Source organism: Bubalus bubalis, chromosome 11 (assembly GCF_019923935.1).
Source record: "Bubalus bubalis isolate 160015118507 breed Murrah chromosome 11, NDDB_SH_1, whole genome shotgun sequence".
NCBI classification, from domain to species: domain Eukaryota; kingdom Metazoa; phylum Chordata; class Mammalia; order Artiodactyla; family Bovidae; genus Bubalus; species Bubalus bubalis.
Window position 1 is genome coordinate 91,000,199 of NC_059167.1, and position 19,473 is coordinate 91,019,671.

At 42.6% G+C, this 19,473-nt stretch overlaps 2 protein-coding genes across 4 annotated transcripts in view; one reads left to right on the forward strand and one right to left on the reverse strand.

Moving 5' to 3' along the window:
- LOC123328231 (translation initiation factor IF-2) overlaps positions 1-1,399 on the reverse strand; it is a 24,382-nt gene extending 22,983 nt beyond the window's left edge. The window contains exon 1 of one of the 3 annotated variants that reach the window (XM_044925434.2): positions 301-685. In XM_044925434.2, coding sequence (XP_044781369.2) covers positions 301-685 — 385 coding nt within the window. Of the gene's footprint in view, positions 1-300; positions 761-1,271 lie in introns of those variants that run through there. The other 2 variants (XR_006543041.2, XR_006543042.2) reach the window with 2 other exon arrangements.
- On the forward strand, positions 684-15,537 carry PTGER2 (prostaglandin E receptor 2). Its single transcript, XM_006050172.4, has 2 exons — positions 684-1,508; positions 11,399-15,537. The coding sequence occupies exons 1-2, from the start codon at positions 684-686 to the stop codon at positions 11,630-11,632; spliced, it is 1,059 nt and encodes a 352-aa protein (XP_006050234.1). The 3' UTR covers positions 11,633-15,537.
- Positions 15,538-19,473: the final 3,936 nt, after the last annotated feature.

A 19,473-nucleotide genomic window follows, 5' to 3' on the forward strand; every position in this document is an offset into this window, starting at 1 on the left:
AAAAACAAACAAACAAACAAACACATTGGTCTTACTGTAAGCCGTCTTTAGTGTCTGTTGCTCCCTTTTTCACGTCTCACGGTACTGGGTCCTCCCAACTTCTCTATTGCTTGCTGAGTCGCTTTGCTCTCCCTGGCGTTGCCTTCCGTGAACGCTGTGCGGACACAGTACCCCACACTGGGCCCCGCACTCCCACCAGGCCCTCGGCCAGGGCTAAAGGACTACCGTCCTGGCGGTGGTCAGCCAGCCTGTGGGCATCGAGCAGCCGCCTGAGCTAGGGACCAGGGCCGCTGCTCTCACCGGCCACCCACGCCCCTCGCCTGGCCGGTCTCCGCCCCCGCGCGCCCGGAGAGACTCGTAGCGTGACGCGTCCACCTCCCGGCAACTCGCCGGCTCTCGCCCCTGGACCGCCGCCACCCCGGGAGACGCGGAGGAGGCGCCGGCGGGTCCCCCGAGGCGCCCGGGGCACCGTAGGATGCGACAGCCGCGCGGCCTCTCCGGGAGCCGCAGGAGACCCGGGCCGAGGCCGCCCTCGGTGAGCGCCGGGGACCGGCAGGGGGCTCTGGATTTGGATCCCTCCCCTTCGCTCAGAGTCTCGTAGCACTTGGGCTCTCAGACCCCACCTCCCGCCAGGTGCGCGCCGGCGGGAGAAGAGGACGCGTTTCTCCTCCCGGCACCCCACCATGGGCAATACTTCCAACGACTCCCAGTCCGAGAACCGCGAAGAGCCACTGTGGCTCCCCTCTGGAGAAAGTCCGGCCATCAGCTCCGTGATGTTCACGGCCGGGGTGCTGGGAAACCTCATTGCGCTGGCGCTCCTGGTGCGCCGCTGGCGGGGGGACTCAGGGCGTAGCGAGGGCCGCGGAAACTCCATCTCGCTGTTCCACGTGCTGGTGACAGAGCTGGTTCTCACCGACCTGCTTGGGACCTGCCTCATCAGCCCCGTCGTGCTGGCTTCGTATGCGCAGAACCGGACTCTGGTGGCCCTGGGGCCGGAGAGGCGCGTGTGCACCTACTTTGCCTTTTCCATGACCTTCTTCAGCCTGGCCACGATGCTCATGCTCTTCGCCATGGCCCTGGAGCGCTACTTAGCCATCGGACACCCCTACTTCTACCAGCGCCGAGTCACCCGCCGCAGTGGTCTGGCTGTGCTGCCCACTATCTACATAGTCTCCCTGCTCTTTTGCTCCCTGCCGCTGCTGGATCATTGGAAGTATGCCCAGTACAGCCCAGGGACGTGGTGCTTCATCGGACACAAGCAGACCACGTACCTGCGGCTTTACGCCACTCTGCTGCTGTTGCTCATCATCGCCGTGCTGGCCTGCAACTTCAGTGTCATCGTCAACCTCATCCACATGCACCGCCGGGGCAGGAGAAGCCGCTGCGGACCCTCCTTGGGCAGCAGCCACAGGAGAGCGGAAAGGGTATCCATGGCGGAGGAGACGGACCATCTTATTCTCCTGGCTATCATGACCATCACCTTCGCCGTCTGCTCCTTGCCTTTCACGGTAAGGCACTCACTTGGTTTCTACAGCCGAGCTCGGTGCAGCCTTCTTACACTCTTTCCTCTTACTCCCACCCTTTCCACCACCACACAGATTTTCACAACTTGTAAAAATATGACCTAATTTGTAAAGGTCTATCGCCTTCCCCTCTCAAGTCTCACCTTTACTCCACTTCCTGCTTCCCTTACCCCAGCAAATGGGCATCTCTATGCTAGTGTTTCAACCCACTCCAGTGTTCTTGCCTGGAGAATCCCAGGGACAGTGGAGCCTGATGGGCAGCCGTCTATGGGGTCGCACAGAGTCAGACACGACTGAAGCGACTTAGCAGCAGCAGCAGCATGCTAGTGTTTCTCATACAGTGACACAGCACCCCTGAAAGGGAGTCTTGGCCCTCCACTAAGCCAGCCCAGACCCCATCTTAGAGCCAGTTCCAGTCTACAAGGCTAGAATGGCTTCCTATCTGAGGAAGAAGCAGTCCCTTCTACCTTTGGATAATTGTCAGTTACTATCTGACTTCCCTGAGCTGTAGTTAGCCTCCAGTCCAGTCCTCCAGGCCACCCCAATCAGCTGGTGCCAGTTCTCTAGGCTCTGCCTTCTGTTTCTCTCAAAGCAAAATGTGATGCCCAACCAGTAGCATTCCAGCTGCCATTAAGAATGGTCCCAGGTGAGAAGGGTCCACATTGCAGAAATCCAGAGCATTCATTGTCTTGGTCAACAAAATCTAGTTTACAGGATTCCCAAATTACATGTATATTGGAAGTATAACTCTTGGTTGCCATTAAAATTCATAATATGTTCATGATGATAAGTAGAGGAAAGACTAGTTGCTTGGAGGAACCCCTTGCCTAGGTTCTGGGCTGGCTGCTGCCCTGGTTGGAGGCAATACCAGCAGTTAGTTCCATGATGCTGTAAGTTTGAACCTCCTAAGATGTAACATGGGTAGCAGAGCCTGGGATGTACCTGAGCAAGTGCTGACCTCTTACAGAGAAATGAGAACTCTGAGTTTTAGCATCTCCACTTCCTAATCTTCAGAAGCACAGGATTGCTCCTACAGGGAATAAACAGTTGACTCTTACCTGCTACAGTCTTGGTGAAAAGAAAGAGATGATGCCTGTCACAAAACAGATATTTGAACTGTACCTTAAACGGGAAGTATCAAGTCATCTCTTAATAAGGACATTTACATGCACCATTAACTAATTTTATTTTATCCATGGATTATTGGTACTTGTAACTTTCATTTATACAGTGCTTTAAACGTTATGAAATGCTACACTGTCCAGAGTTAATTTATTTCTTGGAAGGCTTATCTGACAATTCAAAAGTCAAGGCTACAGAATGGTGCTTTACATTCTGCTATTTCAGAATGCTTGGCATGGGTCTCTGGGGGTGCTTTCTCCCATGTCCTTTTATTCTACTTGGTGCACATGAAAATTGTGCTCAGAAACAGCCTACAGCCAGTCACAGAAGGACAAATACTGTATGACGCCACTTAGAGAAGGTACCTGAAGTAGTCAAACTCATAGAAACAGCAAATAGAACAGTGCACGCCAGGGGCTGGGGGAGGAGTAGGAGGAGTTGTTTTGTGGATGTAGAGTCAGTCATGTAGGATTGGGATGAGAGGTTCTGGGGAATCTTTTGCACAACCATGTGCATGTGGGTGACAGTATTTTATTATACACTTAGAAACTGTTGAGAGGGTGAATTTTATGTTATATGCTTTTTTGCCACAATAAAAAAGTAATTAATTAATAATAGAAAAAGAAATGGCTTACACCAATCTCCCATCCAAGGCAGGAATCATTTCCACACATCCTAACCAGGGCTCTGGTGGACAAGGCAAAGGCCTCTGGTTGCCTCCAGAAATTCTCCTGTTTTTCTAAGAGAGCATGCACAGCCCAACAGAAATACCCTGTGAACCACAAATGCCAGCCACAGAAGGAATTTCCCATTTTCTCAGTTCAGTTCAGTCACTCAGTTGTGTCCAACTCTGTGACCCCGTGGACTGCAGCACGCCAGGTCTCCTTGTCCATCAGCAACTCCCAGAGTTTACTCAAATTCATGTCCGTTGAGTCGGTGATGCCATTCGACCATCTCATCCTCTGTCGTCCCCTTCTCCTCCCACCTTCAATCTTTCCCAGCATCAGGGTCTTTTCCAATGAGTCAGTTCTTCGCATCAGGTGGCCAAAGTATTGGAGTTTCAGCTTCAGTGTCAGTCCTTCCAATGAATATTCAGGACTGATTTCCTTTAGGATGGACTGGTTGGATCTCCTTACAGTCCAAGGGACTCTCAAGAGTCTTCTCTAACACCACAGTTCAAAAGCATCAATTCTTTGGCGCTCACTTTCTTTATAGTCCAACTCTCACATCCATACATGATCACTGGAAAAACCATAGCTTACTAGACGGACCTTTGTTGGCAAAGTAATGTCTCTGCTTTTTTAATATGCTGTTTGGGTTGGTCATAGCTCTTCTTCCAAGGAGCAAATGTCTTTTAATTTCATGGCTGCAATCACCATCTGCAGTGATTTTGGAGCCCCCCAAAATAAAGTCTGTCACTGTTTCCGCTGTTTCCCCATGTATTTGCCATGAAGTGATGGGACCAGATGCCATGATCTTATTTTTCTGACTGTTGAGTTTTAAGCCAACTTTTTCACTCTCCTCTTTCCCTTTCATCAAGAGGCTCTTTAGGTCTTCTTCACTTTCTGCCATAAGGGTGGTGTCATCTGCATATCTGAGGTTTTTGATATTTCTCCCAGCAATCTTGATTCCAGCCTGTGCTTCATCCAGTCCAGCATTTCTCCAATTTTCTAGTAGCCACATAACAACAAGTTTAAAAAAAAGATGAAATTAATTATTAACTAAAATATTTTATTTAACCCAACATATCCAAATAGCATCAGTGAAAAATGTAATCAATGTAAAATAATTATTAATGAACTATTCTAACTAATTTCCTGTGTTCCAGGAAATGCTAGCAATCTGCCCTCTCTCTGCCTCTTTCTTCCTTGAGATAACAGAACTGCTTTCTGGGCCCTCAAAGTGGGCCACAGGTCTTCCCTGGTGGGCTACAATCCATGGGACCATATAAGAGTTGCACATGACTGAGCAGCTAACAACAAACCAGAAGTGGGCCACACCATTGGCCCAACAAGGAGAACTCATAGCTGTGTACCCAGTGGGACTCCAGCCTGCTCAGCAACCCAGGAATGAGGAAAGAGGGGTAGGAAACTGAGGAAACCTGAACTGCTGATGTCAACCATTGTCCAAAGTATGGGCAAGTTACAATTACTGCTTCCTCCAAGAATGCCAGCCTAGGACTTCTGAAGCTTGGGAAGTGAAACTCAGAATGTAAAATGCTCAGTACGCTGTAATGAAGTTCAGGTCATTATTACCATCATCAAAATTGCTAACATTTTTGAGTGCTAAATTTTACATATATTAACCCATTACCTTCACAACAATCTGTCATAGAGGTAGCATTTTTATTCCCATTTTACAAATGAGGCAAATAACTTACCCTGGGTCCCAAGCTAGTGAATACTGGAGCCAGCATTCAAAGGCAGGCAGTTTAGACACAGAGCCTATGCTTTTAACCACAATACCATCAGAGAGAAAATACTTATTCAGGGGTAACATATGAGAAGATTGTGTGCTTGTGATTAATCAGTCATGTCTGATTCTGCAACCTTTTGGATTACAGCCCACCAGGCTACTCTGTCCATAGGATTTTTCAGGCAAGAATGCTGTAGTGGGTTGCCCTTTCCTCCTCCAGGGGATCTTCCCAACCCTGGGATTGAACCTGTATCTCCTGTGTCTTCTGGGTTGCAGATGGATTTTTTGCCCACTAAGCTATCAGGGAAGCCCATGAAAAGATCAACCCAAGATTTATAAGAGAGTTGTGAAGATGTTATAAACATCTGCTCCACTTTGTCTCTTAATTTCAACTTTTAGCTGTAAAAATACAGTGGCAAAGACCTTTTTCTCCATAGCAGATCAAGGGGCCTGAGTTGGGACTGAGGGTGCAGTTTCTTTTTGCTTCTGCACAGACCTATGCATTTAAAGGCTGAGTCTGAGATTTTAGAAGATTCACTAGTGTAAATATTGGTCTAAATTAAGAAATAATCTGATTACTCCTCACATAAAGTTTTGTTGCTAAACATTTAAACATTTCTTAATTGATCTTTTAAAAAAGCATTATTTTGGCTATCCAATATAAAATCATGCATAGGACCAATAACATATTCTGTACGGTTTTTGCATTCAAGGAATATTGTATAAATTAATAAATTCCTCATATTAATCAGATGTTGTTATCATTTCACAGAGATAGATGGAAACTTTCTTTCTGAAATGAGACAGGACACAGGAAACACATCAGACGTCCATTCTTGACTCAGATACTGTTTGTCTCTAAATTTCCAACCTATATTTAGCCACTTTCTCACTACTTTACTAATAACTGTTAATAGCCTCTGGCATTTTAAACTGTTTTCCTCATGTCATTAGGATAAAGTGCTTATGCATTTTATTCGGTTCTAAAATTTCAAGAGTGAACCATTGACTCATTCTAAAAATTTCTTCATCTTTAGAATTCTTTAGGGCTCTAATTTTTAGGTAAATCTGATTAGTGGAAATCTGATCTTTCAAATACAGAACAAACGCAAGTAAACAGTACTGGAATTTCCCTCATTCATTCCTGGTACTCTTTATGTAAAATTTAACATGAAGGGGGTTGTAAAACTGATTTGAAATTTGTTGATTACATACTTGCACAATATCAGAATTCTAGTAGCAATGAAAGAGAAATTCAGAAATCTCTATGCATAACCATGATAAACTTTGCCTGGCGATATTTTGAGTTAATATGCACACAATACTGCTGCTAAGTCACTTCAGTTGTGTCCAACTCTGTGCGACCCCATAGACGGCAGCCCACCAGGCTCCCCCGTCCCTGGGATTCTCCGGGCAAGAACACTGGAGTGGGTTGCCATTTCCTGCTCCAATGCATGAAAGTGAAAAGTGAAAGTGAAGTCGCTCAGTTGTGTCTGACTCTTAGCGACCCCATGGACTGCAGCCCACCAGGCTCCTCCGTCCATGGGATTTTCCAGGCAAGAGTACTGGAGTGGGTGCCATTGCCTTCTCCCGCACGCAAGACTAGAAGGCCCTTTATCATTCAAACATCATCAGTGATGTATTTGGGGATTTTTAAAAAACTTTTTACTTTATATTGGAGATGATTAACAATCTTGTGATAGTGTCAGGTGTATAGTGAAATGATGCAGCCATACTTATACATGTATCCATTCTCCTGTTTGGGGATTGTTAAAGAACTGTAATACACCTTACCTTTTAAGAGAAAGTTTTTCAACATGAATATTTTCACTTGACACCTTTTCCTTCTCCATATGATATGAAATGGTGGTTGTGAATACTGACATGATCACACTGAGTTTTAAAAAGGTAGACAGCAAGAACTATAGGCCATTTCCCTAAAGAGAAGTGATGTGTTATGTCTACACTCTTGGGCAAGGTGATTGTCACTGCCTGCCATTTGGCTGTGGAAAGCGTGGAGGAAAGAAAAGCCCCAGAGAAAGCCAAGAGCTTCTTAGATAGCCATGGTTTTTAAATCTATAAACAGGAGCAGTAATACCTATAAATCTTTGTGACACATTTGGAAAGAAATCTCCTACAAACCTATAATCAGTCAGTGGTGAATTTCATGTAACACTTCACATCATAGGGTATTTATTCAGATGGTGCTAGAGTGTGTAGTGGCTAAGAAGACAGTCTGGTCCTGCTTCTGTGGCTGCAAGGCTTCCTACTTACCCATGGTGTGATTTGGGTCAATGTAACTAATCTTCTAAGCCTTGATCTCTTTCTTACAAAAGTGGGGCTAATAACACTTTTACAGATTTGTAGAAGGATTAAATACAATAAGACACAAATTGTTTAGCACCAGACCTGACACAAAAGTATTCAGTAAATATTAGCTACTTTTCCCATAAGATTCCGTTTTCAAAAGAAATCATTGTATATTAATAATCAGGAACTGAACTCTGGAAACTCCAAGTCACGTTTATTTGGCCAGGCCTCAGTAGGTCTTTTGTTGTTAAGTGTGATGGATGAATAATTGTAAACTATTTCAGGTACTGGGTAAGGGTCTAAAGCAGTGGGTCTCAACTTTGCACTATGTTAGTATCACCTGTGTATGCATTCATGCTCAGTGGTGTCTGATTCTTTGCCATCCTATGGACTGTAGCCCTCCAGGTTCATCTGTCCATGGGATTTTCCAGGCAAGAATACTGGAGTGGGTTGCCATTTCCTACTCCGGGGGATCTTCCTGACCCAGGGATTGATCCCGTATCTCTTATGTCTCCTGCACTGACAGGCAAATTCTTTACCACTGAGCAACCGGGGAAGCCCTAGGATTTCCTGGGGCACATTAAAAGCCCTGACACCCAGGTTATGGCCCAGACTAATAAATTCAGAGTCTCTGAGGGAGGGAGAAAGCCATCAGAGTATTTTTATTTCTTTATTATTTTTTTCCATCAGAGTATTTTTAATGATCCTCAGGTGATTTCAATGAGCAGCCAAATAAGGTTCTTATTTGCTCTAAAATTCTGAACATGCTATGTAGTTGCATTAAAGGTAGGAAAGTAGCTGAAACAAACAGCGCCAGGCCAGTGCCAAGATGAAGTTTTACGTGGAGGCTGAGGGGATTCAATGGAAGACAAATCTAAAGGACACTAACTTTCATTGGTGCAGCTTTGTAGGTATCACAAGCTCTCTGTTCTTAGCAAAGCCCTGTAGAGAGTCTGTCCTAAGGAATTAAAACTCACTTGACTGGTTTACATTTGTCCTTGATATTTTTCTCATAGCAAATTTATTAGTAGCATGTACAAAAACATGTCTACAGTCTACCAGCCTCTGAAACTGAATTCCAGAATATAACTGAAACATTATTAATTAATTGACCTAGAGACATTGTGTAAGCCTTTAATGAAAATCCAGGATTGGCTGAAGGGAGAGGGGAATGAGGAGTTAGTGTTTAATGGGTACAGAGGTGGCTCAGTGGATAAAAAAATCTACCTGCAATGTGGGAGATGCAGGTCTGATCTCTGGGCTGGGAAGATCCCCTGGAGGAGGAAATAGCAACCTGCTCCAGTATTCTTGCCTGGAAAATTCCGTGGACAGAGGAGCCTGGCGGGCTACAGTCCATGGGGTCGAAAAGAGTCAGACACAACCGAGACGACTAAGCATGCACATATTGGCCACCTCCTAAAATGCAAATTTTAAGCATTTCTAAAAATTACTCAGTATAGTGGATGAAAAGGAAATAAAGTACAGAATTGCTTCATCCTCTGAAACCATTTTTTACTTCTCATTGGTCAGTCACACTCTAAAGAGACCAGAAACTATGGTCTGATCTTGCCACTGAAAACCTGACTCATCTTCACATGTGACCTGTGACACTGGAATGCTGAGCCCTCTCTATGTGGCTCATTAGACAATCCAGTGTTATAGTTTTTGGGTGAGATTAGGTCATAAACCCAGCTACAAACTTTTTCTATGACAGAATACTCAGTTGTATGTGTGTGTAGTGACTAATATATTTTAATCTATCAGGTTTATGTACAATATCATCCTGAATTCCAAAACTCCAAAATGGCTCTTTGAGTGAGTGAAAGTCACTCAGTTGTGTCCTACTCTTTGCGACCCCATAGACTGTAGCCCACCAGGCTTCCCTGTTTATGGAATTCTTCAGGCAAGAATTTGGGAATGGGTTGCCATTTCCTTCTCCAGGGGATCTTCCTGACCCAGGGGTCAAACCCAGGTCTCCTGCATTGTAGGCAGATTCTTTACCATCTGAACCACCAGGGAAGCCCTCTCTTTCTCTCTCTCTCTCTCTCTATACACACACACACACACACACACACTGAATTGTAGCCAGATTCAAGACCTTATAGTCAATTCTGTGCCATAATTAGATGCACAATTTTAAGAGTCACAATTTAAAGAGCAATATTTAAATTGCTCTTTAAATATACCATATAAGTACTGTAAATTTCTCATCTAAAATAATTTAGCTGACAAGACAAGTATTGCTCCCTTGCATATCTCCACCTAACTTTTTTCTTCTTTCTGTATTCAGGGACATCCACCTTCAGTTTTTTTTTTTTTTTTTTTCCTTTGCTCATCTGCCAAGTCTCTTCTCCATTCCCTTAAGCCAAGATTCTCTGGCATAAACACCTATGGCTGCCAAACCTTCCCGATATTGTCCTAACATAAGCAACCCGAAGATGACTACTCTTTCCCTCCCTGCAATTTGCTTTGTATATGCAGTTGCCAGATGCCTGCAGAATTAAGTACTAGGGGGATAGGAAAGAAACTATTCCTTCTTCTGGCGAGGCAGAGTGGAGGAAAGAAGGAATAGGTCTCTAACTCACCCTCTGCAGTTGGTAAGAAAGGCCCTGGAGCTCTATAAAGAACTGGCTTCCAACGACTGGGTATGATTTACATGTTTCACTCTTTTCTGTAAGCTATGTGGAAGTGTTTGATCTTTATCGGGTATGTGCTGTTCCATTCTCTGCAATCTGATCAGAAAGTTGTGTGTTCCCTAAATACCTAAGGAATCAGATGACAGCTGGTATAGCACTTTGAGAACATTGGCCAAGGTGTAATGATGTGTCAGCTTTCCAGTGTTTAAGACTCTTCTGAAGACCTTTGGCCTACATAGGTGACCTGGATGTCGCAAACAGTGAGCACTGCTCAGGTGTCAAGGGACTTGGAATTTGTGTCCTGTTGTTGTTCAGTCGCTCAGTCATGTCCGACTCTTTGTGACCCCATGGACTGCAGCACGCCGGGCTTCCCTGTCCTTTACCATCTCCCTGTGTTTGCTCAAACTCATGTCCATTGAGTCAATGATGCCATCCAACCATCTCATCCTCTGTCACCCGCTTCTCCTCCTGCCCCTAATCTTTCCCAGCATCTGGGTCTTTTCTAATGAGTCAGCTCTTCACATCAGATGGCCAAATTACTGGAGCTTCAGCATCAGTCCTTTCAATGGATATTTAGGGTTGAGTTCCTTTAGGATTGACTGGCTTGATCTCCTTGCAGTCCAAGGGACTCTCAAGAGTCTTCTTCAACACCACAATTCAAAAGCATCAATGCTTCAGCACTCAGCCTTCTTTATGGTCCAACTCTCACATCCTTACATGACTACTGGAAAAACCATAGCTTTGACTATACAGACCTTTGTCAACCTTTGTGTCCTGAGTTGTCCACTAACCAGTCCTGGGAACTTGGACAAATCCCTTACTGTCTCTGCCCTATGGCATCCTCTCTGGTAAAATGAAGTTAATAAGGACTATCATTGTGGGGCACGTTTTAAGGGAGCACTGTTTTCAGTAGCTGACACGGATGACTTCCTGTTATCTTCCCAACAATCCCAAGAATAGGTATTGTTATCATTGTCATTCATTTTAAAGATGTAGAAAGGGAGACACAAAGAGGTTAGTTTTCTTACCTGTGGTCCCAGAGCTATTTTTGGAGCCAGGATTCAAACCCAGGCAGCCCAGTGGCCAGAACAGAAGCTCTGTTGTGTGCCCTCTGTCACTGAATTATCATAATTCAGTATTTGAAAGTAAACGCCACACATTGTTATTCCCTCACTTCCCCGTCTATCAAAAGGAGACAATACTTCTGTTTCAGAATGTCCCTAAGGCATAAACTTGTGTGAGAGGGGTGAGATTTTGCAACTTCCCTCTCAGCACCACAACCACCACACAAAACACATTTTGCTTTTCAGCCTTAAGAAATTGCACATGGTCGAAGCCTATCTACTGCTACAATATAAAACTGACATCTTTCCCCCCTTTTGCTTCTTACAGATTTTTGCATATATGAATGAAAACTCTTCCCGGAAAGAAAAGTGGGACCTCCAAGCTCTTAGATTTTTATCAATTAACTCAATAATTGACCCTTGGGTCTTTGCCATCCTGAGACCTCCTGTTCTGAGACTAATGCGTTCAGTCCTCTGCTGTCGGGTTTCATTAAGAACACAAGAAGCAATACAAACTTCCTGTTCTACACAGTCAAATGCCAGTAAACAGATTGACCTTTGAGGATGGTAGTTAAGAAGTGCTAGTTAACCACCATCTGGAAGATCATTTTGAAATGATTCCTTAGAGAAATGGAAAAAAAGTTTATAAACACAATGACGTTACCCTAATGAAACAGAGCAAACAAACATTTCAGGAGTGGTTTGGGCTATAGATGTGCTGACAAGGCACTTCTTGCAAGGTGTCGGAAGGATCTATAAAACCTACCCTCAAGGAGCATGTTCATGGTCTTTGGAGGAACAACCAAGTGTATTTATGATCCCTTGCCTTTGGATTTAAGCGTCCTTGTTGAATGAGAAAGCATGTAGTTTTCTAATTTGTTTAAAACCCTAAATAGTTACTGTGTTTTCTATTTTAATCTTCTAGGCTAGTACCATTATAAACATAACAGTGTACAGTCTAACCAGATAAAAACTTACGTGTTCTTTAGGAAGTGGATTTGGGCAAGCAACCAAGCCTGGTGTCTTGTGATTGCTTATCAAACCCTTTCTTTGGACAATGAGTTTGAAAATCATAAGTACTTTGTACTGTATGTTTGTATATGTGGGAACATGCTTTTGTCACGATAGTATTACTCATAGAAGAGTAGGCTCAGTTGGTTAATGTCAGCTTTTTTTACCATCCATGAGAAGATGTGTGTGTCAGAGTGTCAGGTTATTTATTTTATAACATCTGTCAAGCTAATGGTAACGAAAAGGACTTTAGGAATTTTCCTCTCAGCGATAAATAGTAGACTATTAAGAGAAGTAATTCTCATTAATATTCTACTTTTTATTTCCAGGGAAGGGTGTATGCGGCTACGTCTGAGGCAAATATTAGAATTAAAAACTGAAAAATCTGGTCAGTTCTTCAGCTACACTGAACTCTTTTAATGCTGATGTCGAGGCTGTGACTAACACAGTTTGTAGGATGATTGTGTTGTAGCAAAATTCATCTGTCTGTATGTTTATCTGGGAAACATGGCTTGACTCATGCTCTATAGGAAATCATACAGTGAGTCATACCATAATATATTTCTAAATCTAAATGTTTGGCACTGTATAAATTCAGCATCAAAATATTTCACTGTTTAATCAAATCTTAGTTATAGTATAAACTCATCTGAAATGTTAAAAAAAATAAGCTGTAAAACAAAAGATTTGAAAATGGAATAGTATGTGATGAATTCCCCCCAAATAGCAATTTATAGTTTGTGTGGATATACTAATTTTAAAAATTAGATAAAAGTGGAGTTTAAAATTTTAATTTAGCAGATTTTTAAAGTGTGGTTGCATTACAAATTAGAGTTTGCAATATTCAGCACAATACTTGATATTAGAGGAAATTTTTCCCCTTATAGCATGATCTTCAACATAGTGGACACTTTATTTATTTTATTTTATATTTTGCAGTGAGTGTTATTACAACATAGCTGTAATAAAAACCAAAAAAGAATATTAGTTTTTTCAAAGTCTCATTGAATTGCTTACACAAAACTATTTCCTATAAGTAGTTATCAGACTAGATGATCACTTAAGAGTGATTCCAAACCAATTTAGAAATTAGTGTATTATGACAGAACCTATATCAAATTATCCCTTATTTTAAAAAGAATAAATGAATGGTTTGCTTTTGTACTAATTTAAACAAACCAGGCTAAGTTTAACTTAGCTAAAATCTGGACGTGTAAATAAAGCTTCCCTGTCCACCAAGATAAGAAATTGTTCTAAATAAGACTAATTAGGCTCATGGGTAATTCCTGAACATAAAATGCTAAAGTTACTCTGGATCTGGAAGATTAATTTCCTTTATCAGATGACTTTTCTTCCTCCAAATAAAAATGTTACCTACAATCATTCACCCTACCTCATCATCCCCCCAAATTTTTGAATAATGCCTGAGAAATTTAAAAAGAAAAAAAAAAAGCACAAACTTGGATATAATATCACTAGTGAAAACAAAATTATTCACTCTGTGGTCCCAAAATATGAGTTTAAGCCATTTAAGAACCAAGATTTCCAGAGCTTTGTTTCCTAGTATATTCCTGTTTCTTGCACTGTGTTAAATGACTAAATCTGGAAATTTATTTGCACTGATATTTACATAGAAAGAATTGAAAGGTAAAATCCTATGTAATAGTAAATTACTTACTATTAATGGAAATTTCAAGGTAATAGAAAAATTACTTACATTGGATATGTAAATATTTCTTTTTTAAAAATCACATCAGACGTACCTGTTTAAGTTTGCTGACTCATTTTCAAGTTAAATAAAAAACACATAACTTAGTCTGGTATATCAGAAAACTGAATTATAATAAAGGAAGACCTAGGTTTTTTTCTTTGTCCCCGGCAGTCAGTGGAATGAAAAGAGAGAAAAACTATAGTGGATATTCAACTCAGTATGCCACAACTGAGACCTGGCCCACCTAAATAAATAAATAACTGTCTTTAAAAAAAAAGCCAGGATAAATGCGCATGCATAGCTGATTCCCTTTGCTATACAGCAGAAACTAACACGATACTGTAAAGCAGCTCCACCTAACTTTAGGTGTCCAGAAACAGGATGGGCTGAAGCAGTTCTGTTCTGAGTTGAATTGTTACTGGGTGTCTCACTGTGGGGCTTCTCAGGTGGCCCTGGTGATAAAGAAGCTGCCTGCCAATGCAGGAGATGGGGATTCCATCCCCTGGGTCAGGAAGATCCCTGGAGGAGGGCATGGCAACCCACTCTAGTATTCTTGCCTGGAGAATCCCATGGACAGAGGAGCCTGGCGGGCTACAATCCCTGGGGTCACAAAGAATCGTACATGTCTGAGACAACTTGGCATGCATACTTCACTGTGGCCTTGGATCATCTTTTCCAAGAGAAAACTGAGAAATTCTGGTACTAAATTGTGTCCTTGAATTTCCTAAGATCCTAATAAGGCCTGTGGTTTCTCAGAAACTATAGAAAGCCTCTGAAAGACCTGACTCTCAAAGTAGTCTGGACCCACGACGACCCAGAGCCAGAAAGAGCACCGACCTCTAACCGCCATACTGGCAGAGACTACGAGTCCTGGGCAAGTGGAGGGCAAATCCGAGCCTCATCACTACGTTCTCAGTGTGATTCAGTTCAGCTCTTGGTGCCCTGGCCTGCTCTCAGCAGTGCACTTTCAGAGAAAGATTGCCCTTGTGCTAATGTAATGTCAGCTCTGCTTTGAACCAAGGAAAAATTAACATCTTCAAGTTCAGAATTTGATGACTTTGAAAGGCAGGGGAAGACAATTAGTTCACATTTAAGTAGAGGTTTGTTTACTTCCCTTGGTTTAGTTGCTCAGTCATTCCTGACTCTTTGGGACCCTAAGGACTGTAGCCTGCCAGGCTTCTCTGTCCATGGGATTCTCTAGGCAAGAATACTGGAGTGGGTTGCCATTTCCTTCTCCATTACTTCCCTTAGTCAAATCTAATATTTTAAGCCAAAAATAATGGTTTTCTGAATTTGAGACGTGCCCCTACTTGAATTATTCACAGAGAAACAGTCTTTGCAGAAATTTATTATGTGTGGACTTGCCCTGCCTGCTCAGGATGGCCATCTTCTGCCTTTATCAGACATGACTCTGTTGGAATTCCTCTTTGATTGCACTTTTAAAACATATCTATAATCATTATACTAACAGCATTATCATTGACTTTCTTTTTAAATTTACAAAGCGTTTGATCACCTGAAATACACATTATGGAAAAAAATGTCATTTTAACAATTCGCAGAAGCTGCAGTCTAGTGTATACATGGAAGAAGGCCATGTGTTGGGCATTAATTTTTATTTCAGAAAAATTACTTTTTTCCTGGTAACTTTTGTGACTTTTATTTGCAAGTAAATTTTATTGAATTATATTTTTGTATTTCCTATAAAATGTATGTACTATTAAAAATTGATTTGGGTGGTTTAACTCTGTGATCCGGGTGTTTCATTTTTCTTTTAAATATGCCAAATCAAACAGATCAAATGATCATTCCAGCAGAAACAGCTGGCACATTCAAAAGAGTAACTGAGGACTATTGACTGAAGGAAATATTTACAGAGGGAAGGGCAGGGTTAAAGGAATCAACAAAGATGGTGGAGGAGCCCTTGGAAGCTGTTAGCACTCCCAGGGCTGAAGGGACAAGGGAGGAGTCGTGACAGCTGTGTGCACCCAACAGAAGCTGTCCTTAAGCAGGGAAGCACAGCTGCTGGGAACCACCTGGAGGGAGGGAGGGAGAAAGCAGCAAGGGACCTTCCTGGAAGATCTTCCTGCTCTTCGGCCTGTTCCTCCCACTGGCCAAACCCAAGTATAACCCAGACAGTAAAAATCATGAGGGCCACAGTGCAGGTGGAGAGTAGGCTTAGGAGCAGATGGGGAATATCCAGTGTAAGGAGATTAAAAATACATTCTTGTAAAAATTGCACCAACAGTTCTGTGGTAACCAAAATGGGAAAGAAATCCAAAAAAGAGGGGACATTTGGGGACTTCCCTGGCGGTGCAGGGACTAAGACTGCGCTCCCAATGCAGGGGGCCTGGGTTCAGTCCCCGGTCAGAGAAATAGATCCCACATGCCGCAACTAAGAGTTCACACTCTGCCACGAAAAGACCCCTTGTGCCGCAACTGAGACCTGGACCAGCTAAATAAATAAATAACCGTCTTTAAAAAAAGCCAGGATAAATGCGCATGCATAGCTGATCCTCTTTGCTGTACAGCAGAAACTAACACGATACTGTAAAGCAACTCTACTCTGATAAAAATTACTAAAAAATAAAATAAAATTACACCAACACAAAAACTGAAACCACAACATGGGGAGCCTTTCTTCCTGCCTTCTACTCCAAATAGATATCCTCCAGCAAGCCTGGGGAATAGGCATCAGCCCCAAGTGTATGGAGAGGGGCAAAATCCTATAGATTCCCTCACCAAAATAATTGTCCTAGGCCCTGCTCCCTTGAGGCTCAGCATTTACATTTATCCAAGCCTGAAGGAGGTTTGTATGATTGGAGGAGAGAAAGGAGATCAGGCTGAAGCATTGTTCTGCTTTCCCCAGCCACAGCAGTACAGCCTAATAGCTCTTCTTAAGCAGAAAAAAGGGTAATAGTCACACATACTGGTTTAGAAAGGAACCGAAGCTTACTTTTAAGAAAGCCCAAAGGTGGAGGGGTGAGAAAAATCTAGAAAAATACCAGTAGTTAGTGCTAAAGGTAGGCCATATCCCCAAACCTAACATAAGCTGGGGTGTGTCTACACAGCTATTATAGAGAAAGGGTATATATAACAATTCAGCAAGTCTGCATAGTTTAAAATGCTGGTAAAAATATTAAAAAAAAAAAAAGCAAATTTCAACAAAATGGAAAAAAAGCTGGACAAAGCATGGCTCCCAAGGCCATCTGTCCATGTTGCACAGGAACACAGGATTTGTCTTTATTCTGTCTCTACTCTCCTCCCTCCGCCCACTTTTGGAGCATGCTTTTCCTAGCAGACTGTTCCCTTTCCCCCTTCCACTGGATCCTGTCATCTTGAATGCACACATTCAACCTTTCCCCTTTCAGCAAACTTTAGATTTATCTGGGGATATTAGACAGGTATCAGACTGCTGGTGGTTTTCTCAGACAAGTAGCTCAACCTCTCTGATTCTCAGTTTCCTAATCTATTAAATAAAGATAATAAAATTATTGTTGTTGTTTAGTTGCAAAGTCGTATATGACTCTTTTGTGATCACATGATCACAAAAGAGTCCATGGGATTTTCCTTGGCAAGAATACTGGAGTGGATTGTCATTTCCTTCTCCAGGGGATCTTCCCGACCCAGGGGTCAAACCCTAGTTTTCTGAGCATCTCCTGCATTGCAGGAGGATACTTTTTTTTTTTTTTTAACCACCAAGCCACTGGGGAAGCCCAATTAAGTTATCCATCTCTGTAGTTATTGTGATTATTTTGAGGATTAAATGAGTAAGTGCAACCAGGACATTCAGCACAGTGCAATAAGGTTAGGGATTAGCATTTTCTCAGATGCTTGGTTGAATGTCCCCTCTGACCTCTTCACACACATCTGACTTAGATTGCTCATTCTTGGCTGGTCATGGTATCTGTTTATTAACTCTGGGCAGCTGTCAAGAATGAAGACGATAATATGTATGCAGGATGAGTTTGTATTTCCGAGAATGCAATAACAGCTGGTACACATGGACAATGTAGAGGAAAGTGTGAGCATAAAAGAGACCAAGAGAGACAGAAAGACAGCAGGACACAAACCATGGCCCCTGCCTCTCAGTGCAGCCAGGGAGGGGGCGAGAGGGGACAGCACCTGACACGCTACTCAAACAGGGTGTGCGCAGTGCTGGGGGATGCAACGCGGTCACAGAACGGAAACTGAGCAGGTCTCATTGACACATCACGTTCTCAAGATCCCCAGATCCAGCCCTGGGCCACAGCTGACCTTTCATGTTCCTGAAGCCGGCGCCCAAGACTTCTCTAGGCCAAACATTCCTGCTTTCTTCAACTCTCCCTTACATGACAGCTCACCATTTTGGTGCCCTTCTCCTAATATCCAAGTTACCAATGTCCCTCTTGATGTGTTGGGTCAGAACCAAATACCAAGAAATAATTCTAAACCAGCCTTACCAGCACTGAGTGCTGATATGTCAGTTGCCGGCTTGATCCAGACATTATCTTTCCATTAGTGCAAACTGAGATCACAAAGCTTTGTGAGCAACTGAGTCATACCTTTATACCCTTCAACAAATGGAAGAAGTACTGGCTTTCTACTTTACAGAGAGGAAAAGTGGGTATGCAGGAGGGAAGTGAGCTGCTCACTAAGGAGCAGCTTGTTAGACCCCTTGCAATTGTGATTACGGTGCTGATCTTGCTGCCTGAAACCACAGAGTCCTTGGCTTCTCGTTAGTCACTGGCCTGTGGGTCTTGGGTTGGCTCTGTAGACTAGGGATGGAGAGCTTTGAACTTACTGGTTGAGCTTGCTCTTTTGTGTTAGCAATGTGGCCCTTGAGATGATGTAGAACTTAACTGCCAGTGCTGCCCAAAGAATTTTTTCCTTGAAAATGGAACTCACACTTTTAGTTCTCAAAAGCTATTTTTGCTAGAATTAACTGCTGAATACTCATCTCAGTTCTAAGATTCAGTCCTCATGCTCATCTCAGTGCCTGATATGTCATGATAAAGTAAACATTTAAGAATTCAAAAGCTGCACAATTAAACCTTTAAAGACATAGTTGAGATTATCTCTCAGCTCTTAAAAAACTCAACATGTCCATATTGTAAAGAGCTCAGAGGAACAAGCCAAAAAGCCCTAGATTTTGAAAACCCAACATTAACCTTTTATGCTTTTAAAAATAAATGTCCTCATGTTACTTGTAAAATGAAAGACACAATAGCCAAAACACGCCAGGCTGAGTACTGTGGTGTACTACTCTTTGACCTGTAAAAATGAATCCTTCTGGTGTGAGTAGGCGTTCTGAAAAAAGGAGAGCTTAACTATGAACTAGAGATCCTCATTCTATTTACTACCTATTATGGCGACTGGGGAGTCAGAGGCCCATTTCTGACAGGAAACACTCAGATGTTCACATCTTCCTGTGAAATACCAGTTTGGAAAACTAAGGAAGGTGGGGAGAGTCAGATTTCTGTCTTCCTTCTACAAATTTCTTCTGTGTTCTCGATTAAGTTATAGGGAACCACAGTGGCTGCTAAGAAAGTGAGGAAACACAATTATCTTGTGTTATCAGTATTAAAGCCTTTTAAAAAGAATGTCCTGCCTTTAGTTTATCTAAACATTGAGCCTGTTAAAATATTACTATTTAAAATGCTCTATAGGGGACTCCCCTGGTTGTCCAGTAGTTAAGACTT

Bases quoted from the DNA above. Each gene is read 5' to 3' on its own strand.
- PTGER2 (XM_006050172.4), top strand. From the start codon at position 684: ATGGGCAATACTTCCAACGACTCCCAGTCCGAGAACCGCGAAGAGCCA. The intron at 1,509-11,398 runs GTAAGGCACTCA...TGCTTCTTACAG, and splicing joins TCTGCTCCTTGCCTTTCACG to ATTTTTGCATATATGAATGA.